The sequence below is a fragment of the Oryctolagus cuniculus genome, chromosome 12, assembly GCF_051225735.1.
Source record: "Oryctolagus cuniculus isolate XC-2025 breed Fujian yellow rabbit chromosome 12, ASM5122573v1, whole genome shotgun sequence".
In the NCBI taxonomy this organism is placed as follows: Eukaryota; Metazoa; Chordata; class Mammalia; order Lagomorpha; family Leporidae; genus Oryctolagus; species Oryctolagus cuniculus.
The window spans coordinates 8,665,513-8,691,115 of NC_142878.1; the positions used below are offsets into that span (position 1 = coordinate 8,665,513).

General features: G+C 53.2%; 1 protein-coding gene across 3 annotated transcripts in view; it reads right to left on the reverse strand.

Moving 5' to 3' along the window:
- The window catches only part of IGF1R (insulin like growth factor 1 receptor), a 250,880-nt gene that overhangs the window by 197,870 nt on the left and 27,407 nt on the right, over positions 1-25,603 (reverse strand). For all 3 annotated transcript variants that reach the window (XM_008248786.4, XM_017337784.4, XM_017337786.4), the window contains exon 2: positions 1,808-2,353. In XM_008248786.4, the coding sequence (XP_008247008.1) occupies positions 1,808-2,353 (546 nt within the window). The remainder of the gene's footprint in view (positions 1-1,807; positions 2,354-25,603) is intronic.

Consider the following 25,603-nt stretch of genomic DNA (forward strand, 5'->3'; position numbering starts at 1 on the left):
CTTAAATCACTTGTTCAGGTCCAGGCATTGCTCTTAGAGTGGACCCAGAACTCAGCCCCCCCACTCCCCCACCCCCGCCCCAGGCTCCCTGGCCAAGCGGCTGCTCAGGAAACAGTGGGAACCCCTCAGAGTGAAGTCCTTGCTGGATCACTGAGCAAGGGCACAGCCCACCCAGTGACTTTTAAATGGCACCTCCCTTTGCACACAGCTTGCGAGTTTTCAAAAACACTGTTATGCACACACTTGATCACCATAAGGGGTCACAGGCGACTGCCCTGAGCGTGATCTAAAGATGTCCAACTACAGCTCAAAGGGCGGTCTCGTCCAGCTCCCTTGGGACCCTCAAAACCCACCCCACGTTTCTCCATGATCCCCACACTGACCCTTTCACCCCTAGGACACATTTTCAAATGTCAACTCGACTTTAACATTCTATTTTGTTGGTTCCCTCAGACAGTAGGTATGATCTAAGGACAGGGCGCAGTTTTGATCACAAAGGTGACTAGCACAGTGCCCTGCTCCAACTCTGGCCAGCGGTTCTCCCACAAGGGGCCAGACCGCGCTCTCAGCTCCTCAGGGTGCTGCCCTTCCTCATCCAATTGTCACCTACACACCAAGTGTCCGAGTGCACGGTGGGTCCCAGAAGAGGCCTCGTGCTCCAAGTGGGCCCTGGCGGAAGCAAGACAAACCGAGGGCCAGCGTGGGGCCCAGCTTTGCTTTGATTCTACACACCCCACAGCGCCAGCAAGCCTACCAACTTCACCAACTCAGGGTTTCTTGGCTCCTCCTGACTACAGCATGTGGGCTCGCTAGGTCTTTAACTGGGCCAGTCACGAAATAACAGCTATTTATAGCTCACATGCAGACTTCCAAGCCGTGAGGGGAACCTTCCTGGCCCACAGACCTAAACACTGCTGAGTGCCATTAGGCAAATGCCCAAAGTCACATTTTAGTCCCAAACAACCCGGCTCCCAGGGGGTGGATCACATCAGGACAAGGGTGCCTTTCCCCTTATCCTGAAATCGGCTCACTGCAAACGAAGCAAGAAGCCTCAAAAGACCACCACATCACCCCCGTGACTCCCGGGCACCGTGCCTTCAGTGGGTGACTTGTGACTTCAGGGCATTTTCACAGCTGTTCAGGAATCAAGTCTAACCGAAGTCTGGGTTTTAAAAGGCCCCTGGCTACACAGCTGCCCGTAAAGACAGCCTGCACCTGGGTCTCCTAGGGAGACAGGCGGAGGGGCCTCCCCCTGGGGCTCCGGGCCCCAGTAGACCTGTACCCCCAAGCACCATCACAGAGACGGAAGGAGCACCTTCACGGACGTGAATTAGCGCCTTCCTCCCTCCCTATTCACCACAGTCCACGTCCATTCACGCTACGGAGAAACCGCCAAACCAGTAACAAGTCCTCCACGCAACAGAGGAAGGCCCATGGCTGCCAAGAGTTCGGGACACCCAAGTGCACCAAGTCACTTTCTCACCAGAAATGCAAAGCCAGAGGTCAGCAAACTTCTGGTCCAGAAGTGTGCTGGGGGATTTCTACCACGGGGTCTGAACAGCCTGAGGGCGGCCAGGAGGGCCTCCCGTCACACCACGGTCCTGCACCCGCAGAGTTGCCACATGCAAGCAAGAGCCAACCAAGACCCCGCCAGGAGCCTCCTGCACTCGGCAGCCGTGCCCAGTCCTAAATGCAACAGGGGAAACGGGTGCATTCCCGGGGAGGGGAGCGAGGAGGAGGAGGAGGAGGAGGAGGAGGAGGAGGAGGAGAGGCGGCTCGGGGACGCCGCGGCCAGCGGCACACTTACTTTTCTGGCAGCGGTTGGTGGTCCAGCAGCGGTAGTTGTACTCGTTGTTGATGGCGGTCTTCTCGCACAACGGCTTCTCCTCCAAGGTCCCTGGACACATGTCCCCGCACTCCTTTGGGGACTTGTTCCCCACAATGTAGTTGTTGGACACGGCGTCCAGGATGAGAGACCAGTCCACCGTGGAGAGGTAGCAGAGGTCGGCGTTCTTCTCGATCCTGATGGCCCCCCGGGTGATGTTCCTCAGGTTATAGAGCCCTATGTCTTTGAGGTTAGTCATCTCGAAAATGACCAGGGCATAGTTGTAGAAGAGCTTCCAGCCGCGGATGACCGTGAGGTTGGGGAACAGGTCCCCGAGGCTCTCCAGGCCGGCCACGCGGAACAGCAGCAGGTACTCGGTGATGACGGTGAGCTTGGGGAAGCGGTAGTTGCGGTAGTCCTCGGCCTTGGAGATGAGCAGGATGTGGAGGAAGCCCTCGATCACCGTGCAGTTCTCCAGGCGCTTCAGCTGCTGGAAGTCATTGCGGATGTCGATGCCCGGCCCGCAGACTGCAGGACAAGGGAGGCACAGGGGTCGGTTACAAGGGAGGCATTTGTAAAGATCGCTTTCCAACCCACGGCCCAGCCCCTTTTCAGAAATCCTCCATTCTAATTATTAAAGAAGCAGGACTCGGGTCTTCACCACTGACTCACTCGAGCTGCAGGCTGCTCTCTGGACAGCTGACCAGTTAGCTGCGATGCACGAGGTGCCCGCAGGGGGCCAGGCACTGTGCAACCCACTCTGCAGCCTGGGAAGGGCTGCCCCATCCAACACACAGACTAACGGCTAGGGCCCAGGTGCTGCTGGGTACAAACAGAAGTCAAGGTGCATCCCAGGCCAGTCTGACCCCACCAACGAACACTCCCAGCCTGACCCCACCAACGAACACTCCCCGGCCCTTCTGACCTACAACTCCGGCGCCTAATGCCCAAACAGAAGCCCAAGTCAACGCTGGAGGTCAGCCATTGGGGCCGGAATGGGACTCAGATGTGTGCGGCCACGTTCCCTGCCACCACTGGGCAGTGGTTTTCCCGACGCTGCGTTAATGTGGGTACAAAGGCTACCTTCACAGAAAGATTTTAAAAAGTGACTTTTCAGGAATAAAAGAGTACAATTCCAACTTTAATGTGTTCTATTAATCAGGAAAGCATGCTTCCCATACAGAAGTTGATACCAAAAAAAAAAAGGAAAAAAGTCACCAATGCGGTCTAATTTACAAAGGTAATCACTAAGATACCTTATACCAATTACTCTTTCTTCATAAATAATTCAAGGTAAATGAAACCAGACAATACCATTTACACTTCCCTCCCTTATCATGAACATTTTACCAAGGTAGTAAGCGGCCTTGTGTATCATCATTTTAAGGGGACAGTAATTCTGGAGTATGGCCATGATTAACCAGCTGCCTACGTCGGGCACTTTGGCTGTCTCCCATCTGACACATCATAAACTGCGCTCTCGTGAACATTCTCAACAGATAACCAAGACTACTACTTAGGATGACCCCCTACAAGTGAAACTGCTGGGCCAGTGCACTTGCAGATTTCAAAGGTTTTTGATAAAATGTCCTCAATACTGGAAGACTTTATTTGTAAAGTTCTAGACACACATACCAAAAAGAAAAAAAAGAACCCTTGGTTGTGATTCTTTGTAAGGATTTAATAATGCCGAAACCGCAGTGTCAAAGCTTTTCAGGGATGGGCATGGTGACACAGAAGGTTAGGCTGCCACTCACAACGTCAGCATCCCCTAGCAGAGCACTGGTTCAAGTCCCGGCTGCTCTGCTTCCAACCCAGCTCCCTGCGATAAAAATGGACAAGTACTTGGGTCTCTCTCTCTCTCTGCCTCTCAAATAACTTTTTTTAAAAGCTCAAACAAGTAAAGTTTTCTTTGCTTGTTTGTTTAAATATATCTGAGCAGGGTCAAGTTCTGTGATCCATGAAATCCACTCATTTGTGAAGCATCTGACCCATAAGGCACATGAGAAACACTCAGAAGCAGTGCCCTGACACCATCCCCCAATCCCTCCCCCAGCCCCTGCCACGCAGGAGGTCCCAGTGAAGGCCAGGAGCTGAGACCCACACTGAGCACACACCACACCAGGAAGGCAGTGGTCAGGGGGTGCACACGGCAAGCCCATTCCAGATGTGAACTGAACGACGCAGGACAGACCAGAGGTGGGACTTAAAACTGCATAGAACTTTCCAGAGCCCAGAGGCATGGATGAGCAAGATGTGTTCTGGAGAGAACAGGTGTGAAGGTCAGGAGTGAGAGAACAGAGCCCAAGCCATGAATGGTGGCATGTGGGGGAGAGAGCTTTCATCCCCCAAGGAAGGAGGCCCCTCCCAGTGGGAGAGGAACCAGAGTAAGGACCTTGGGGTGATGAGTCTGGAAGCTGACACGGGACAGAAGGCTGTGACAAGAGAAAGGGGCAGGGTGGCCCTGTGGGGTGGGGCAGCACCAAGGGGAAGTGGCAGAGACTGCGGGGGGTGGACAGGAGGCAGAGGAGCAGGCAAAGCTTTGCCAAAGAGGAAATGTGGTTCTAAGGCAGAGAGAGGGGCCAAAGCCAGCACTCGGAAAACCCAGGAGCCGGAAGCTGTGCGGAAGCTCCCAACAGGCCCAACATTCGATAACATCATCGACACTTTGAAGGTGAGAAAACAGACTCGGAGAAGTTGAGTCGACGTCATCTAAGGTCTCACGTTCAGGACCCCAGCCACAGTCCCAGCCTCAGCGTCCTCTCCTGTGCCCACCTCCTCCGAGCTTCCATCCCCAGCACAACACCGACCAGCCCTTAGCAAGGCCACAACAACAATGCCAAAGCCCAGGACACTCGGTCGTCCTCAGGTTGACCGAGCCCCGGAGCCACGCAGCACTGCCTCCTGCTCTGGGCTTCCCGATCCCACACCCGCCCTCTGACTACTCCCCACCTCCCTGCCCTCGAGAACCAGCCCCTTCTCCCTCACAAGTGCCTCCCATGCCACCCATCCCCCGGGTGATGCTGAAGGCACAGACTCCTCTACCACCTGCCTCCACCACTCCTCCAACTGCTCACTCATCCCCTCGCCCCAAATCCGCCGCCCAGGCTACCACTCCCGTCCTCCAACATGCTCAGGCCAGACGCCAGAGCCCCTCCTGTTGCTCCCAGCCCCACACCACCTCCTCAACGCCGCCTCCAAGCCCAGGGAGCTCAAATGTTCTTGGATGCTCTTCCCTGGGTGACCCAACCTCCTCCCTTGGCTCACTGTTCTCCTGGCGCCATTCACTTCCCTCCCAGGGTGTGTCTGCCCCCATCAGGACCCGCTCACTCCCTCCCACCACAAAGGCAGCTCCAGGAGGATGGGAAATTTCTATGGCGGCCCCACTTACACCCCCAGTGCCTACTACAGGAGCTGGTACACAGTGACTCATCACAGGACCAACAGGAGGAAGCATGGACTCCACCACACCCATGTCTCACCACTGGGACCCTGGCTCATTTCAGCAACATCCCAGCATAAGCTGGTGTCCCTGCAGCCCATCAAGTCCACTGAAACCCTACAGGAGCTCCCCCTACCCTCCTCACCCCCATCTCCTGGTATGTTCTTCCTGCATTGTACACTGTGGCTACCAAACTCCTGTCCTCTTCACACCTGCTAACTGGAGGCTCCCTCTCTCTCTCTTTCTCTCTCTCTCTCTCTCACACACACACACACACACACGGCTGCCCTATTCCCCTGCCATATGGATCCCGATTCTAACATCACCTTCTCAAAGCTCTGCCCCAACACCTTAGCTTCCTGTGGCCCTAACTGTCCCCTTAGCTCCTTCCCCACCATTGTCCCATCTGCCACTTGACCATCTCCCCCTCACCTAGCTCTGGTCATTGAGTCAACATCCTTGAGCCCTAAGGGGCCTATGTCTTTGGGGGTGGAGGGGGAGTCCCATCACTTCATTCTTATTCCTCCTACACTAATGAAAATTCAGTACATGAATTTGCTCTTCAATAACACATTTGTATAGAGTAGTACATGAATTCAATCCATGTTTGACCACATTATAGTGTTAGGCAACAATTAATTTGCTACCATTGCCAAGAAATCACACTTGTACCCAGAGAAGAGCATGAAGACAGACAACTTTCAGTAGCTGTGCTGTCTCCTCTCCAACAACAATGCAGACCGTGGGGAAGACACTCCCGCCTATGCCATCTGCATCTCCTCCATGGCCAGGCACACAGCTCAGTTAACGGAAGCCGCGCTCGGCGCTGGAACTGGCAGCTCCTTCTCCATACTCGACACTCTCCCCCCATTTATAGAACAAAAGAAAGGAAGAAGGAAAAAAGTGTCCGCACGTTCCGGAAGAAAAGACAAGCCCAAGCAACCAAGCGCGAGGCTGGGCCCAGCGACCAGCTGTTCCGGGTTCTGTGACTGACACTGCTGGTCCCTTGGACGCTTTGTGATGGAAACAGGAAAAAAGGGAAACCAAGCTGGACTGTGAATGCTAGCACAGCGTTCAGAGAGCAGAAGCCACAGCCAGGAAACAGAATCCGACACGCCTCACAGCGCGCAGAAGGGGAGACGCACCTTGTGCTGCTACTCACGGATGATTCAAAGGAAATTTCAAAATGCCACTCTCCCTCCCTTTAAAGCAACAGGTATCGGCATGATTAAAAAAAAAAAAAAAAAAAAACAACTTTGGACCTCAAGATCCCAAGCTGACTCATAAAACATCAGGGAAGGAGGTGGATGTGAGGGCAAACAGGAGGCAGAAGGGACACAGCCGGGAGGTGGGAAGAGCTGGCCCCCAAGCCAGCAAGCCACACACCAGGACCAGAACAGACGCTGGGAGTGCGGGAGGCAAGAGTGGAACACAGGTGGTGTGAGTGCTAGGCAGGTGCCAGGGGCAGAATTTACTTCCCTTGGACATACCATTGACATATGTCTTCCAGTTGAAAAGAACAATGATCTCAAAAAAAAAAAAAAAAAAAAAAAAAAGAAGAAGAAGAAGAAGAAAAAAAGAAAAGACACCTATTTTTTAAAAGATCAAGATATAGAATCTCTGCTCTAAAAACTGAGGTGAACAGCATAAACTTACTGTACAATTTGGAAAATAAACCCTAAAACTGCCAAGATGAGAGGGGCTGGTGGGCAGCATTTGGCAGAGAATATCCCCCAACACTGTGTGTCTGAGTACGGGGTGGGGGAGACAGGATCGCACATCTGTGATGCACGTATGTTCTGCATACACACAACCTGGGGTACTGCAGGAGGAATCTGCTGGGTGTCCTGCAGTGAAAGTTACCAGCTCCTGCCCCACAGTGGGGATGCCCCCCATCTCAAAGCCTCAGTTACTTCACCTGTAAATGGGCTGTCTCTTCCTACACTGCAGGAGCTCTGTCAGAACACTCGGGTAAGAGCTAGGGTTTCACTGTCAACAGTAATAAGTGTCACTTGATCTCTCTAAACACTGAGGAAAAGATCCGCCCACTCTGTTGCCCCAAAGTATTACAGCATAAACAAGGAGGGGGGAGGTTAGCTACATCATCAATTAAACTTCTGTTAATAATTCCTTGGGAGAATACCATAAAGTATAAACACTTAATTAAAATGTTTCAAATCATCTTTAAAAATATGTGGCAGTTTTAGATTATAGCTGGAAACAAAAAGGCACCGGGAAGCATAATTCGCACTTTTTATACAGATATACAGGCAAACTATAAAGGCAAAACACAGCCACGGACCAGCCATCGCCTGTAGCACTAACCAAGCAACCAAACCTCTGGGTTTATTATCTACGATGCCAATTTTGCCTCGGCCAGAGGCGCACCACAGTCTCAACTTCTCTTAAAATGAATTCTTAGGAATCAATAATTTAGTAGAGCAGAAACCCTCCCCAGACACTCTCACTCCGTGAAAGTCAAAACCATTTAAGAGGTTAGGAGAGGTTTGATGTGCGAGTGAATTCCGCACAAGGGGGACAGAGATCCACCTCTCCAGCAAGTGGCGAATTAAATGAAATAAAGTTTTCATGGCTCAACGGCCAGGATCCTGGGAACAAAAAGAAGCCCCAGGGCCCCCTCCCCATCCATCACAACAGAGGAGACCCCTGAAGAGGGTCTTGCAGGAAGGGCCAGGGGGGCACTGGCACCTGGGAGGCAGCTGGCCGTGTAAACGTGATGGTTCAGGACACTCCCAGGGGCTCAGCAGGGCAGACACTGTTAGGCAGACTGAAGACTGAGACAGGCAGGGAGAAGGCCGCCTTCCCCTCACCTGCAGGTCAGCACTCAAATCCTCAGCACACATCAGAACCTCAGGGGGGGTTGTGAAGATACAAGTGGTGGGGCCCGACATCTTACGTGTCTGCTAAGTGCCCAGGAGATACTGATTCTGCTGTTGCAGGCACCCGCTGCCCCAGGAAGAATGCTTTAACAAATTTATTTAACACCATCCTCTTAATCCACCTGTATGCACCTGCAGTGTGGTGCAGATAAAACCTCTTTTAAAAAAATTATTATATTTCATTATGTATTTGAAAGGTTGAGCAACAGAGGAAGGGAGAGAGAGATCTTCCATCTGCTGGTTCACTCCCCAAATGGGCCCAACAGTCAGGGCTGGGTGAGGCCAAAGCCAGGTACCAGGAACTCTATCCTCATCTTCATGTAGGTGGTAAGTAGCAGGGGCCCAAGCACATATTTGTTGTTGTTTTTAAGATTTTACTTATTTGAAAGGCAGAATTACAGAGAGGGAGGGAGAGAGGGAGAGGCAGAAAGACACAGAGATCTTCCATACACTGGTTCACCCTCCCCCCCAGTGGCCACAATGGCCAGGGCTTGATTAGACTGAAGCCAGGAGCTTCTTCCACATCTCTCTCGTGAGTGCAGGGGCCCAGGTATTTGGGCCATCTTCCACTGCCTTCCCAGTTACATCAGCAGGGAGTTGGATCAGAAGTGGAGACTACAGGACTCAATAAGGCCCCATATAGGATGCCAACGTCGCAGGCAGCAGCTTTCCCCACTACACCACAACGCTGGCCCCCACACCTTTCTTAATCTGACATTCACTCAGCCAGAAAACCCCCAAGCAGCCCACTGGAGCCACGCATGAAGCACAGCAAGGTGGAAGAACAAGAGGGTGGCCTGCCCAGGAGTCTGTGGTCCTCCCACATCCATCACCCCTGAGCAGAGCCCTTTCAGCTCTGAGCGCAGCCTGCACCCAGGAAAGAGGAGGCAGCAGGGTTTTCCTTACACCTCATCCTGCAGTAGACTGCAACTAACCAAAAAAAAAAAAATCAGGGATCAGGAGAGGGGAAAGAAAGACAGTGTTATGATAACAAACACTCCTGATACTCCAGTTTGTTAGAGCAGAATTGCCTGTGTGAAGTGTAAACAGACACAACTCATGTTAAGCTTTTTATCTTTATGTGTCAATGAGAATGTGTTTACATTGTATATGTACAGTGCTCTCACACACAGCCACCTGACACAATCACTGAGGACAATTCACAAGAATGGACAGGATTTATACCATACAGGTGACTTTGAGAAATTAAAAACTGTGTAATTTGAATGTGCAAAATGTTCTTCATGTAAGGATCACCTCAAGTATGCATCTAAACATCATCTTAAAACCCATGCAGTGGGGAAAGCTCAGAAGGTTGCAACAGCGCTACAAAGTAGCAAAGGACTTACAAAGCTAGGAGAGGCACTTAGATCCTGCCAGGCCAATTAAGAACTAGAAACCTTTGGGCAGGTGTTTGGTCTGGCAGTTAAGATGACCAGGTCGCACACCGGAGTGCTTGGATTCCATGCCTCTGGCTGCTTCTTGATAACCCAGATCCTGGGAGGCAGCAATGGCATCTCAGGTAATTGGGTTCCTACCACCTACACGGGAGCCCTGGACTGGGCTCCCAGCTCCCTCCCCAGGGCAGCCCCCGGCACTGTGGGCATCTGGAGAGTGAGTTCTCTCTGGCTTCCTTCTCTGTCTCTGCCTCTCAGGTAAATAAGGCGGGAGGCAGGCAGGGAGAGAAACTTTACCAGGAATCAATTCAAAGAGTGGAGGGAACACAAGCCTCAGGGACCCCTCCACAGCCAACAGATTTGTGCAGAATAGAGCTTTATCTGCCATAAAGAAGAGTGACAACTGTCTCCCTGATCTCCATAAAAACAGCTTTACTTAGGCTGGGCATTGTGGCACAGTGGGATAAACAGCCGCTTCCCATGCCCACATCCCATATTAGAGGCTGGTTAGCTGCTTCTGAGCCAGCTTCCTGCTAATGCATCATGGGAGGCAGCAGGTGATGGCTCAAGTGCTTGGGCTCCTGCTACCCATGTTGGAGACCAGGATAGAGTTCAAGGCTCTGGCTTCAACCTGCTCAGCCCTGGCTACTGCAGGCATATGGGGAGTGAACCAGCAGATAGAAGCTCTCTCCCTTTCTGTCACACTGATTTTCAAGTAGATGAAAATAAACTAGGGGGCGGCATCTTCCTAGTTATACTCCACCCACCACCATGCAGGCTGAGGGTCCCTCTGGGGACCAGAGTTTCGCCTCACTGTGAGGCCTTCCTGGGTGGATGGGGAGGCCAGGCCCTGCCAAGTCCCACACTCTCCTCCACAGCATCACCACCACCACCACCACCGGGAGAAGAGTGCCCCCAGCAGACCCCATGAAACGGATCCGTGAACTGCACCCAGAGGACGGCCCTGCAGGAGGTACGGGCTGCTGTCGCGCTGCACACAGTCCTCCGCCTCCTTCCCCTTTCACCTGCTTGGTGACTTTCTGCCCATCCTGAAGCAGGCAAAGGATCCAAATAAGTCGCTCGCCTCCCCAGCCTCCCGCTGGCTTCCTTCCCCAGGTGACACCAGGGCGCTCCAGTCCACATCCTCATGCTGATGCTCCAGGGTCCTCCTGTGGCCTGCACTCCGCAAGTGCCCGGTTACCTAACTCCAGCCGGTGGTCACTGTAGGAATCCCACTCGCTGCTCCTCGGACCCTGTGCCTCCTGAATTACTGAGGGCCTTCATGTGAGTCAGGAGGTTTGCTAAAGGTAAGGGTACTAGGGGGCCGGCACTGTGGCACAGTGGGTTAAAGCCTCAGCCGGCTCACTGGCATCCCAGATGGGCACCAGTTCATGTCCCAGCTACTCCACTTCCCATCCAGCTCTCTGCTGTGGCCTGGGAAAGCAGTGGAGGATGGCCCAAGACCTTGGGCCCCTGCACCCATGTGGGAGACCTGGAGGAAGCTCCTGGCTCCTGGCTTCAGATCAGATCAGCTCTGGCTGTTGCGGTCATTTGGGGAGTGAGCCAGTGGAATGGAAGACCCCTCTCTCTCTCTAGCTCTACCTCATGCACTCATGGCCTGAGGCTGTGGTCTGTCACTACATGGCTCCCTATCTACTGTCCCATGGCTCAGATGCAGGTTTGTACTAAATGGATCCATTCTTCCCCAAAACAGTTACAGAACGCCTACCACATGCTAAGGACTTTCCAGGTACCGGAAGTCAGTAGCCAACAAAGCCAACACGCTCCTGCCTTCCTGGAACAACCAGTCCCCCTGAGGCCTAAAGCCCACGTCTCGGTGTCCAAGGACCCAGAGCCACCCCCAGTCTCGCGTGCAGCCATCCTGACACAGCCACTGCTGAATCCATTGCCTCATGCCTGCTATGAGAGCGACCACAGAAGACACCACTGGACACGGCCCCACAGAGAGCCGAGCTGGGACTGTGGGGCTGGAAGCGACACTGGGAAAAGAACGGTTGTGTGAGTGGGCTGCGGGGGCCAGGAGACTGCACAAGCCACCCTCAGCCTCCCTCGGCAAGAAGACAAGGGGGGAGGCCAAGAATCAAGAAGGCCCAGAAGAGAAGGTGGTCACAGAACCACGCGGCTGGAAACAGAGCCTCGGCACCGGCAATGCAACAGAAGGGGGACGAAATGGTCATGCCAGCAGTGGCCGGAAACCAAACCACGGCATGGCAGACCACACGGCCGTGTCGGCAACCGCCTTAGTCACACCAGCCAGAAGACGAAAACCACTCACTTGCCCCTGAACGTGGCAGTGGGTACACAGCATGAGATCTGTACAAACCACATAACGTTGCTCAGCCTTGAAAAGACCCAGCTCTCACACTGGCTGCCGCACGGATTAACCCTGGGACATCAGGCGAGGCGAGGCTAGCCAGTCTCAGGACAAACGTGGGAATCCACTTGACAATGAACAGTGTGGTGGATTCACGCAGGTGGAAGGCCCAGGGCAGCTGCTGGGGGTGGGGACAGAGAATTAGGAACTGCTACTTAATGGTCAAGGAGTTTCAGTCCTGCAAGATGAATAGGGTTCTACAGATGGCTTTTTCTTTTCTTTAAGATTTGTTTATTTGAAAGGCAGAATTAGAGAGAGGCAGAGGCAGCGAGAGAGAGGTCTCTGATCCGCTGATTCACTTTCCAAATGGCTCCAATGGCCGGAGCTGGGCCGATCCAAAGCCAGGAGCCAAGAGCTTCTTCTGGATCTCCCACATGGGTGCAGGGGCCCAGGCACTTAGGCCATTTTCCACTGCTTCCCCAGGCCATAGCAGAGAGCTGGATAGGAAGTGGAGTAGCTGAGACTTGAACCAGCACCCATATGGGATGCCAGCACTGCAGGTGGCAGCTTTACCCACTATGCCACAGCACCGGCACACAAAGATGGCTTCTTCAACAAGGTGAGTGTGTTTAACAGGAACTGATGTGGAGTTAAGATGGTAAATTCATGTTATGAACATTTGACCAATTTGAAAGGCAGAGAGAAAGAGAGGTCTTCCATCCACTGGTTCACTCCCCAGTTGGCCACAACAGCTGGAGCTGCACCGATCTGAAGCCAGGAGCCAGGAGCTTCCATCAGATCGCCCACACAGGTGCAGGGGCCCAAGGATTCAGGCCATCCTCTACTGCCTTCTCAGGCCACAGCAGAGAGCTGGATCGGAAGCGGAGCAGTCGGGACTCAAACTGGCACCCATATGGGATGTCAGCACTCAGGCGGCAGCTTTTCCTGCTACACCACAGCGCTGGTCCCTACACAATCCCCTTTAAGATTCACTATTTATTTGAAAGGCAGAGTTACAGGGAGAGAGGAAGAGACAGAGATCTTCCACCTGCTGGTTCACTCCCCAAAGGCCTGCAACCACCAGGGCTGGGCCAGGCTGAAGCCGATAGCCAGGAATTCCATTTGGATCTCCTACAAGGGTAGCAAGGGACCAAGTACTTGGGGCGTCTCCTGCAGCTTTCCCAAGTGCATTAGCAGAGAGCTGGATCAAAAGTGGAGCAGCAGGGACTCAAACCAGTGCTCAAGTGGGGTGCAGCGGCTCACAGGTGGCAGCTTAACCCACTGCACCACAATGCCGGCCCACCACAATTTCTTGAAACACAGAGGGGAGAGCTGTTGATGCATTTTATGCTGCCCCTCACATGGGTCACACAAATGTGACAGGACAGCTGGAGACAGAACTTGCTGCCCACCTAACACCCAGCCGGAGGGAGGGCAGGATTACCACAGAGCACCCACCTGCTGGGCATTAAAACTGCCACCTACAGCAGCAGGCATCTGGCCCGTGTTTAAGACACCCACGTCCCACCCTGGACCCTGGTTGGCTCCTTGGTCCCTCTTCTCATTCCGGCTTCCTCCCTGAGCAGCAGAGGTGATGGCTCAAGTCACCAGGCTCTTCTCACCAACTAACGGGACCTGTTTTCCTGGCTTTGGTGTTGGCCTAACCCCAGCCAATGAGGACATCTGGGAAGTGAACCAGTAGATGGACTCGTTCCTTTTCTCTAAGTAATAAAAATATGTATATATTAAAAAATAAAACAAAACCCACTTCCCAGGCCAAGTGTGGCTGTGGGTTTGGCACCCAGCGCAGCCAGAGAAATCAGGGTACAAATCAGTAGCTCAATGAAGAATCCTATACTGACTCTCCAGGAAACGGGCTCCAGGCACACAGCCTGGCAGGCGGGCGGGCGCTCACATGTCTCTGTGTGCACAGCAGGCAGAAGCTACACCACTTGCCACCAACCGCCTTAGCGAACTGAACTACTACCTGATAGGATTCATGCGCAGCATTTGCACCCCACTCCATCACTTGTCTAACTTTGGGTGTTTGTGGGTTTTCGTAAGGCCAGGAGGTATCTCATCACAACTCTTACCTTGTAGAATGAGGAGGGTTGATCGCAGCCCCTGTCTCCCCTTACAAAGGCCTTTGTATCGTCTCCAACTTCAGCAATCAGTGCTCTGTGCTAACATCTCCCCCTAAGTGGGAGTATTCGCCCCACACTGTGCCCACCCATCTGGAGGCCAATCTACACCTCCGGCTTTTTCGCCGAGGCAGGCTGCGCTGTTCACCTAGACCAGGAATCCTCGGCATTCGGGATTGCTCCGTCTCCACCATGGGAGCCTCCGCCTGCAGCCAAGACATCAGTCCAACGGATGCCACTCAGCATCCTGCCAGCAGATGTCTGAAACCTGCATCCCACTGCTACCACGTCCTGACCCCACCCCCAACACCATCTCGACACTGTGCTCCCCCAACACCATCTCGACACTGTGCTCGCCGGCAGCTGGATCCTGCCCTGCTCCAGGTGACAGCAAGGGAGGTGGGAGCAGCCGGCCACAGGCAGAGACCGAGGGAAGACACTGTTAAAAGCGAGGCTGGGCCACAACCAGGAGAACCTGGGACTTTGGAATGTTTCTTTTTTTCTTTACAAGCATTTTTTTTTTTATTGGTCCACTGCAGGAAACACACTTTGTATTCAGTGCCTTGTAAAAAGCTCAGCATATCCTGGTTGACAAAGTAAAGAAACCTGAGCTACATGTGAATAGCTTGGTAAACCGTGTGATTCATCCTCCAAAGTGCTGACTCAGGACGAGTGCAAGTGAGGTCCCCAGCAGAGGGCTCGTGTGCTTCAACATTACCATCAATCACTCCAACAACAGCACTGAAAAACATGTTTATTTCACCAAGAATGACAAAGTTTCCAAGAGAGATGGCAGATACACCGAATGACAGAGTCAAGAGCTAAAAAGATCAACAGATTGGAAATTGTAATACAGAGGAAATAATGCTATTTGGACACTTGGGTGCAAAAAAAAAAAAAAAAAAAGAAAGAAATGCACAAATGTAGGAGGTGTGAAAAAGAGCTGGGAGATTTAATTGGATATAATTTCTGTATGTGACGATAGGGTGCTGAGGCTGTCGCGCGCACACACACAGAGTCAGGCAATCTTGACTAAGCCTACAGGAGACGGTGGAGAGTGAGGGTCCGGAGGAGAGGCTCTGAAAACTGGGCTTGTCTGGGCCCACGTGTTCAGGACAGGAAAGCCAACAGGAGGCTGTCCAATTGACAGGAAGGAGCAAGGACCAGAAATCCTCCATCAAGGGGAATGGCTGCCAGGGCCCCCAGGGAGGAGAGCTCCTGGGGCTCCCTGGGACCCTGCTGGGGGAGGGGGCACAGAATTCGATGATCCCACCCAGTAGGGTTGCCTCTCCAGATTCTTGGGGAGTGGCACGTTCTGGTTTGATTGACTACAGATCATCCTTTGGGGTTCTATTTGCCCTGTTTTACGGCAAAGGAAACTGAGGGTCCGCAATGATCCAGTGACCTGACTACGAGCTTACACTGACGTAACCTCCCACCATGCTGGGGCAGACAGCTCCCTGGGGACATCACTCAGGGCTGGAAGGAGGCGACAGGCAGGTGACTGGAGGCGGGCAGGCTCTCTCACACCACGTACCCCAAAAGCCATCTCACAAGTATGGGTGCCTCTTTAACACCTCCTCTGGTGGGCACCTAGCAAAGCCAACAATAAAGTTTACAAAAAGCTTTTCTTGGCCAGCGCCGCGGCTCACTAGGCTAATCCTCCACTTAGCGGCGCCAGCACACCGGGTTCTAGTCCTGGTCGGGGCGCCGGATTCTGTCCCGGTTGCCCCTCTTCCAGGCCAGCTCTTTGCTATGGCCAGGGAGTGCAGTGGAGGATGGCCCAAGTGCTTGGGCCCTGCACCCCATGGGAGACCAGGAGAAGGACCTGGCTCCTGCCTTCAGATCAGCGCAGTGTGCCGGCTGTAGCACACTGGCCACGGCAGCCATTGGAGGGTGAACCAACGGCAAAGGAAGACCTTTCTCTCTGTCTCTCTCCCTCACTGTCCACTCTGCCTGTAAAAAAAAAAAAAAAAAAAAAAAAAAAAAAAACAAAAACAAGCTTTTCTAGGCTCTACCGCATCACCCGTGACCCACAGTGCTGCTGCCAGCACCTGTATTCCACAGGAAACCGTACGGTTTCCACAAGCTGGTGACACCCTGGAGTGGGAAATTCTCATTTCGGCTGCACAGGGCTTAGCCAGCTTCCCTCTGCAAGTGACAGGGACTTCGGTCTGCCCCACCCCAGGACACACACTTGTCATGTGATGCTGATCCCCCAAGGACAAGGGGCTGCCACCCCACTAAAAGGGTCATCTCCTTTACAAGTTTTGGATGAGAACGACATCATTCCCAAGTTTACGGAGAGTTCTGACAAGTGCAAAACCCTGCCTTTAGAGCAAACCTCAGTGAGGTGCAAGGGGCCAAGTGACAGCCCCAGGCACGTGCACCTCCCCCCTCCCCAAGTCTGGTCCTCCCCTCTCACCCAGGTTTTCCAGATGAGTGGGCTTAGGGCTGTGGGGAGGGGGCAGAGCAGGTAAGGTCGCAAGGGAAGAGGGAAAGCCAGGCTGCTCAACCGAATCCTCCAGGAAAGTGACAGATGTTCACAAAGCCACACAGCAGTACCCCCACGGGTCCCCGAGCCTCCCTAAGGAGGCAGGTTCCACTGGTGAAGAGTGACAGGTACCCCCACCTGACAGCCGTAGAGACACACAGGCACGCCAACTGAGTGCAGAGGGAGAGAGGCCAATGCTCTCGGCACTGGGTAAAAGACACGCTTCCAAAGGGTGACCATGAAAGAGACAGGTGCTACTGAGCCACCCCGTCTGGGGAGACTGCGGATGAGAGAGGTGCAACCTGGGAGAATGTTCCCCATGACAGAAAACAGAAGATCCTCCCACCGGAGAGCAAGCCGATCCTGGGAGGTGGGGATGGCCCAAAGGCAGGCAGGACCTGTGTTCTGTGCCCAAGGAAGCGGGGACCCCGGAGCCAAGAGCACCCCTGCAGTTTTAGGGCCCAGGAGACGGCAGCCCGGCTCAGGGGTTGTGTGGCCAGCCTTCCCTGGGACCCTCATGGAGAGAGCCAAGCTCAAAGAGAGGATTAGGAAGTCCCTATGCAAAGGGAAACACCAATCTACGTAAAAGCTCAAATCCCCATGACAGGATGGGACATTGGTGGCACCACTCCCCAGCAGTGGCCACTCTCACCTGCCCTGCCCTGGGCCAGCATCACCTCCATGCCTCCTGCTTGCCTTGGACCTGGTGTCCAGCCAGGGCATGGCAGCCACAGGTGCTTGCTAGTCAACGCCTCAGCAGGGGGAAGGGACACATTTTAAGGACCCTAGAGACTAAAGACCAGGGTCTCACACTGCCCCCATCCCCATGCACCCAAATCCCCAAGCACCCTAGGGAAAGGGCTACCTCTGAGCTCCCCACCCTCTCCCTGCCATTAATGTTCCCACATCATCAAGCAGCTGTCACTGGCCCATGAGATGGAAAACAACAGACAGACACGAACACCGCCCCTTTGCAGTGCTGGGCCTGTGACTGAGGACTGTGTCAGGTGGGTGCTGTGGGAAACAGAGCTTTCTAGATCACGGCTCTGACTCCTTGAGGGCAGACCCCTGTTTTGCTTGTATTTTCATCAGAGCTTGGTACTACACAGATGTTTCCCAAACGTTCCTGGAGAGCCCAGTTCTCACGGTCATCTTACTTTAAAGTTCCCAGGGTACAGCAAACAAACTTCCCACAACTAGAAAAATGAAGCCAAAATATTTTTAACATACTGCATTTGTAAAAAGAAAAAAATTACATGTCTAATGGCACCAAGCACCAGGGCCTCCCCTACTCTTGGTGGGTGCACAACCACCCAGGAGAGCAACATCCACCCTCCACACTCCAATTCCCAGGGCTGTGAGCCGTGGCCTCGTTCTGCGAGGGTCAATCCTCACGCAGGTGGGACAGGCAGACACATGTCCTCTAGAATCCTAGTCACAGAATCAAAAAGCCAAGAAGCAACCCAGCGTCCGTCTTTTAAAGACACGGGAGGGTCCCCTTGCAGTGCTCATGCACGGTGATCAGAAAGAGCAGAGTAGGATCATGAGTGGTGGTTAAGTCCTTTCTCACAGAGAAGCCCCCGTGCCTCACCCTGGTGGCCGCTGGCGCGTCACGGGTGACAAGTCATGATGACAGCCGCGTGCCCTCCATGTGATGGGAGGGGAATGCACTTCCACTCTGGGGTTCTCCTTCCCCAAACCCATAATCCCCAGCTAACTGTAAGAAAACCACCAGACAAACCCAAACTAAGGCACAGTCTACATGAAATCAGACCAGTGCCCTTCAATACCGACACGGGCACCAAGGACAAGGAAAGCCTGAGACGGACAGGCGACTACACGTAACCCAGAGTCCAGCACGAGACCCTGGCCCGGAAGCAAGAAGCAGTGAGAAGGTCAGCTCATTAACAGTCCTGGACTAGCGCTGGCTCCGCAACTGTGGCCAACACCCATGGCAACGTAGGATGCTAACGGGAAACAGCTCAGGTCCTGTGGGAACTCTGTATCGGCATGGCAACTTCTCTATGAAGCTGAAACCGTTCTAAAAGATGCTGCTTCTTTATAAAGGGGGTGTGGCAGCAAGCCTCAGGATGGCAGGGATCACAATTACTTTTAAAAGACACTGTTCTTTGGGCCAGTGCTGTGGCACAGCGGGTTAAAGCCCTGGCCTGAAGTGCCAGCATTCCATATGGGTGTCAGGTCGAGTCCTGGCTGCTCTACCTCCGGTCCAGCTCTCTGCTATGGCCTGGGAAAGCAGTGGAGGATTTCTCAGGTCCTTGGGCCCCTGCACTCACGTGGGAGACCTGGAAGAGACTCCTGGCTCCTGGCTTCAGATCAGCTCTGCTCCAGCCATTGCAGCCACTTGGGGAGTGAACCAGCAGATGGAAGACCTCTCTGGCTCTACCTTTCTCTGTAACTCTGTCTTTCAAATAAAAAAAAAATTTTTTTAAATAACATAAAAGACACTGTTCTTGGGGCCAGTGTTGTGATGTAGTACAAAGCCGCTGCCTGCAATGCCAGCTGCTCCATTCTGATCCTGTGTCCTGTTAGCACACCTGGGAAAGCAGCAGAAGATGGTCCAAGTCCCTGGGCTGCTGCCACCATGTAGGAGACCCATACGAAATTTCAGGCTTCTGGCTTCGGCCTGGCCCAGCCCAGCCCTGGCTATTGTGGTCACTTGGGGAGTGAACCAGCAGATGAAAGATTCTCTCCCTCTCTCTCTTTCTCTCTCTCTCCCTCTCTCCTTCCCTCTCTTCCCTCTGTAACTCTGCCTTTCCAATAAATAAATATTTGTTTAAAGAAAGAAACAAACGGCTCTTGCTGCTCCATGGCTCACTTCCTCCTCCCACCTTGGCAGCCCCTGCTGAGTTCATTGGGTGGATGGACGCACATGACCATGAACATCTGGACAGACTCACAGGACCTGCTGGCGGTTCCCTCTGAGGGAAGAATGTGTGAGCTCCCGTCTTTTGCTCTGTGGCCGTAGTTTGTTTTACGTTTGCCAATGCATCCATCCATTACTTGCACACCCAAAGCTACTTCAAAGAAATAGTCAAGATAGACTACGTTAGCCAGCGCCGTGGCTCACTAGGCTAATCCTCCGCCTTGCGGTGCCAGCACACCTGGTTCTAGTCCTGGTCAGGGCGCCGGATTCTGTCCCGGTTGCCCCTCTTCCAGGACAGCTCTCTGCTGTGGCCAGGGAGTGCAGTGGAGGATGGCCCAAGTGCTTGGGCCCTGCACCCCATGGGAGACAGGAGGAAGCACCTGGCTCCTGCCATCGGATCAGCGCGGTGCGCCAGCCGCAGCGCGCCAGCCGCGGCAGCCATTGGAGGGTGAACCAACTGCAAAAGGAAGACCTTTCTCTCTGTCTCTCTCTCTCACTGTCCACTCTGCCTGTCAAAAAAAAAAAAAAAAAAGATAGACTAGGTTGAAAAGCCACAGATTATCTATCTGTGCTTGTAAAACCGCTAGGACCGGGCATGCTTGTTCTGCACAGGGAGCACCAGCAAGCTGATCTTCGGGAAGCGGGATGGGAGGAGGAGGAAGAGTGGGAGGAGAGGAGGAGAGGGGCTGGGAGTCTGACTCCTCACCTCCTGCCTGTGTTGCCCCAAGCATGTAATTTATTTGCAATCATCATCATCAGATGATCTATAAACCCTCAGAGTTCACTCCTGGCTTGCTCTATCTCCTGGGTCCCCCGAGCCACACCCAAGCGAGCTGACGACCATTACAGAACCCGGTGGGTTGGGCCCCACAGGCACTGTGCCCCTTCCTCTGCCAACAGCCTGGTGGTCATCGGGGTGGGAGGGAGAGATCGCCCGGGCAGACGGTCTCTGTCCTCACTCGCCCACTTTGGGACACGGGGAACAGCATCTACACGGGACAGGGCTGCTCCCCTGGAGCCTCCTGGCAGACACAGCATGGGAACCGATTTCCATCCACGAGGGCCGGCCTGCCTTCCCTGTCACCTCTAAAGCATGCCAGGTCCTTGCCTGCAGCTGACACATTCTAATGCCTTAGCCCCACACTGTCTCATTAATCAGCTTGCGACGACCCCAGACCCTCAGCCACAACCACCTGACACTGCTCCACCTGGAACAGGACCCCAGAACTGGAAGGGATCCAGAGAGGGGACAGCACAACGAGCAGGAGAAATCGCCACTCCACGTTGCTTTTAACATCAAGTGGCTTAATTTCACTAGCATTGATTTCTGCAGTGATTCAATTTCACTAACACTGCCCGAGCTTCTGTTCACTTGATGTTTATGTCTGGGCACCCAACGTGATGCCCACCACACAGAAGCACCGCAGGCCAGGCAAGGGTCGACCCTCTGTACACAGTGGAGCTCCCAAGGTTAATCTGTTTCTTTTTAAGGTGCCAGAGCTTGCGGAAGACCTGATAAAATCTGGGCTTTTTCTCCAAGAAATTAAGAGTGCGTTTGGGTGTAATTTCACTGGATCCTCCAAATCCCACCTGCAGGTCAGACATCCCAACTCCGCCAGCCCCAGCCTGGAAGCATCTGTGATACCATTTCACAGATGAACAAACTGAGGGCTGGTTAGACCCCCTATAATCTGACCTGCGTCACACCTCCAGTCTCGGCCACTTCCTCCGAGAACAAAGCAAGAAGCCACCTGAGGTCCACAAACTCAATGACACCAGGTGCACCTGCCTCCCCCAAGTCCCTCCTAGTGATCACCCATCGTCTCTGCAACAGGCCTCCACACTCACCCAGGTGCCGCTTCACTGCCACGGGACCCAGGTGGCATTCAGCCTCCTGAGCTCAGGGCCCACCTCCTCTGGACAGGGACCCCTGGGCAGCAGGGGCTGCTTTATGCGGACTTTCTGTCCTTCACAGGGGCCCAACCGACACAGGCCAGAAGGACAGCAGGTGCAAGGCCAACTGCCTAGTGCAGTCCACAGCCTCTCGTCTCCTCCCCTCCCCTTTTCTCTTCCCCACCATGGTTGACACTGAACGAGTGTATACAGTTGTCCCTCAGTCTCCAAGGGAGATGGTTTCCAGGACTCCCCATGGATACCGGAATCCACAGATGCTCAGGTCCCTTATATAAAATAGCACAGGCTGCATAGAGCCTACGCACATCCTCCTATATATTTTAAATCATCCCTAAATTACTTGTAATACCTAATAAGATGTAAGCTCCAAGGAAATCGCTGTTAAACGCTATTGTTTCGGGAATAATGACAAGAACAAAGTCTTCCATATTCAGTAGCGACACAACCCTTTTTTTTTTTTTTTTTTTTGAGAATTTTTTTTAGCTCAGCTTGGCCGAATACAAAGACGCAGCACCCAGGACACAGGGAGTCGTGTGCATACGGTACTCTATGATATGGGGCCAAATGGCCCACTGTTTCCCAAACATCCGCAGCTCGGAGAGACTGAAGAATTGGCCCCAAATGTCAGTGTTGGGAGGAATGCAAGCCAAACCCACCTGCGGCCAAATCCCATATAAGCCCACTCGGCACCCACCCTACCCCCACCCCCACTCCCGACCCTACTTCTCTCCTCTTGGAACGGTGGTGTCCCAAAGGCAAACCTTTCTCCCTCTAATAAAGGAAGCAGAGAAAAGTCCCTGTTCCCATCTGGCTAAGTTTTAGTTACGTTTGTAAGACATTCAGAAAAGGCCGTGAAAACATCCTCAAGAGGGCTGTGCTAAGTATTAAGCATTATCCAATAAACCGCAGCAGGGAAGCTGCCAACGACACGGAGCTCTAACCTGGAGAGCGTCCTGGCTGAATACGCGCTACGTTTTTCCCCGTTTCCATTTCTCGATGTCACTTACTTTCACAGCCTTCACCCCCAACTCCCCTTTTAAAAAGCATAAAACAAAAAAGCAGAGTACATTTGTAAGACACAACCAGAGTCGGTGGCATATTATGATAAACAAGGGTGACAATAAAACATTTTTCCAGCTGTGATAAACATATTTAAGATCTATCATAGAGGCTGCTGGAGCCCAAACTGAAAACCAGGAAAATTACCAGTTGTTTAGAACATAGAATTTATGTCTTAGAAGCTTTTATTTTTTAGGCAGAAGTTGTCTCACCAGGGGATCATTCCTTACCTTTTTAAGATTTGAACTTCTTTTTTTGGAGTTGTGACTTGTTGAGGCTTTCAACACATCCAGAGCGACTTAGCAACCAGCTTGGGGATGGCCAGTGCAGTCAGAGAAACCACCCGGCACCTGCTCGGGTTCAGAGAGGATGCTGCGTCGCACAGCCCGGCTGCATCACAAAGATCGCCCTAGAAAGGTGGTCAGCACACGCACATGGCACTGCATCTCCAACACTGTGGACCAGCCAATCACCTGAACATCTTTACGGCTTCAAGCAACGATGATCTCAGCAAACCAAACTCTACCATGTACACCTCACTCCAGGCCGTTACTAGATCACCCCGTCCTTAAAGCTAAGGTGCAGGGGCCGGCGCTGTGGGTAGCAGGTAAAGCTGCCGCCTGCAGCCCCGGCATCCCATATGGGACCTGCTTTGAATCCTGGCTGCTCCACTTCCGATCCAGCTCTCTGCCAAGGTCTGGGAAAGCAGCAGAAGACGGCCCACGTGCTTGGGCCCTGCACCTAAGAAGCTCCTGATTCTTGGCTTTAGATGGAGCCACTCAGGACACTGCAGCCATTTGGGGAGTGAACCTGCAGACGGAAGATCTCTCTCTCTCTCTCTGCCTTTCAAATAAATAAATAAATCTTAAAAAATAAAACAAGGTGCATCCCAACTGGGCAATGCCCCCATAAACGCAAGTCCCTTTACCAAACCCAGGGGACCCGCCAGCGGCTTCCCCACCTTCCAGCAAAGACAGCACCTGACAGCGGGGAGTTCACAGGACTGGAGAACATCACATAGTGAGCAGCTGAACAGAACCCTTGACCCTGGAATCCTGAATCAACAGCCAGGTCTCCTGGGGGCTCACTGAGGTGCTTCCTTTCTAAGCCACACACCCAAGGGGCCGGCGCTGTGGCGCAGCTAGTTAACACCCTGGCCTGAAGCGCCGGCATCCCATATGGGCACCAGTTCTAGTCTCAGCTGCTCCTCTTCCGATCCAGCTCTCTGCTATGGCCTAGGAAAGCAGTAGAAGATGGCCCAAGTGCTTGGGCCCCTGCACCTGCATGGGAGACCCGGAAGAAGCTCCTGGCTCCTGGCTTCAGGTTGGCACAGCTCCAGCCATTGCGGCCATCTGGGGGGTGAACCATTGGATGGAAGACCTCTCTCTCTCTCTCTCTCTTTGCCTCTCCTCTCTCTGTGTAACTCTGGCTTTCAAATGAATAAATCTTAAAAAAAAATATAAATAAACCACACACCCACCTCCTCCGATCTCTTCTGAAACCCTTGTGCTAGCAGCCCAAGGCTTCCTGTTTTAACAAATGCCTACCGTGCACCAGGCACTTCGTCAGGTGCTAGAGAAACAGGGGAATGTTCAGTGGTCTTCAAGAACCCCTGTAACCAACCGACCTTCCCAGAACCACGGGCCGGTGGGCCTAGCAGTGTGTACTCCAGGCTGGCAGGGAGGAGCTAGCACAAAACGGTGTTAACCAACCCTGGGTGGAAGAGTGGTATCCAGGAGCCTACTCTGAATAAAATGCACAGCCAGAAACACCAAGCATAACCACTTATCACATCTGGGACCCAAGTAAGACATTAAATATAAATTTTAAAAGCAACCCAGAGAAAGATACTCGTTTCCGCTTCCCTAAGGAAAATGTAAAAATGTAGACAAGCGCTTCAATTAAACCTCCAACATTTCTGAGTCAACTAAAGAGGAAGGCTCCTCTGATAATTACGTTTGACATCTCCCCCGTGAAAACAGAATCCAAGGGCACGAGCACGCCTCTGCCACGTGAACGCTGGTGTGCATGCCCCTACATGGAGCACGGGCTCACCCAGCAAGCTAAAGAGCCACTGCTCATTCTCCCAGCGAGAGAACAAGCCAGACAACCCCTGCAGACGATGAGGCTTTGATCTGGGAGACGGCGCTTACTCAAAATCATTCCCAAGGACATCACCAGCAAATGCTTCCCATGAAGAAAGGACAGAGACGGACCCTCGGGTTTGCGCCATGCAAGCTTGGCTCCTCCCATCCAGCCTGTCATTCATGCGTGGGGCCCAGGGCCAGAGACCCTCTGAGAGATGTGAACTCCTGCCCACTCACTCTCCATCCGACACAGGCCCCATTAGAAGTGACCCAGCAGAAGTCAGAACTCCCCCCCACAACCCACCCACTCGGGATGGATAATGAAAACTACCTGGTGATCATTAAAGAACTCAGAGGGCATCAGAGGAAGTCCTGAAACCCAAGCACTGGCCCAACGTAGATCTGAAGCTGAGACACGAACAGAATTGTCCAATCAAGCCACTAATTGAGCCAGACTGATCTTTATCAGCACATGGGGTAAGATTCTGCATGCAGGGGCCAGCACCGTGGCGTAACGGGTAAAGCCGCTGCCTGCAGTGCCAGCATCCCATATGGACACCAGTTCGGGTCCCAGCTGCTCCACTTCCAATCCAGCTCCCTGCTAATGGCCTGGGAAAGGCAGCAGAAGATGGCCCAAGTCCTTGGGCCCTGCACCCACGTGGAGACCCAGAAGCTCCTGGCTTCAGAAAGGTGCAGCTCCAGCTATTACAGCCAACTGGGGAGTGAACCAGCAGACTGAAGACCTCTCTCTCTCTCTCTCTCTCTGCCTCTCCTCTCTGTGTAACTCTGACCTTCAAATGAATAAATAAATCTTTAAAAACAGACTGCACACGAGTGAAGGCCATGCCACAGAACCTCCAACCCTGGGGCTGGAGCACGCAGCCCCGGAAGGGCTCTGTGCCCTCTCTCAAGTGTAACCATTCTGGGGCTGCAGGATGCCCACCATGCTGCCACCCCTACGACCAGGAAGCACCGGACACCACCCTTCTGCAGCTCACGTGCTCAGCAAACTACGGCACTGCCAGTTCGTGGGCTGATCCACGGAGTGCACTCGGATGAACCCACACTGCAAACGCCCTCCTCTCTACAAAGCCCTCCCCACCAGCAACACCCAGCACACCGGCC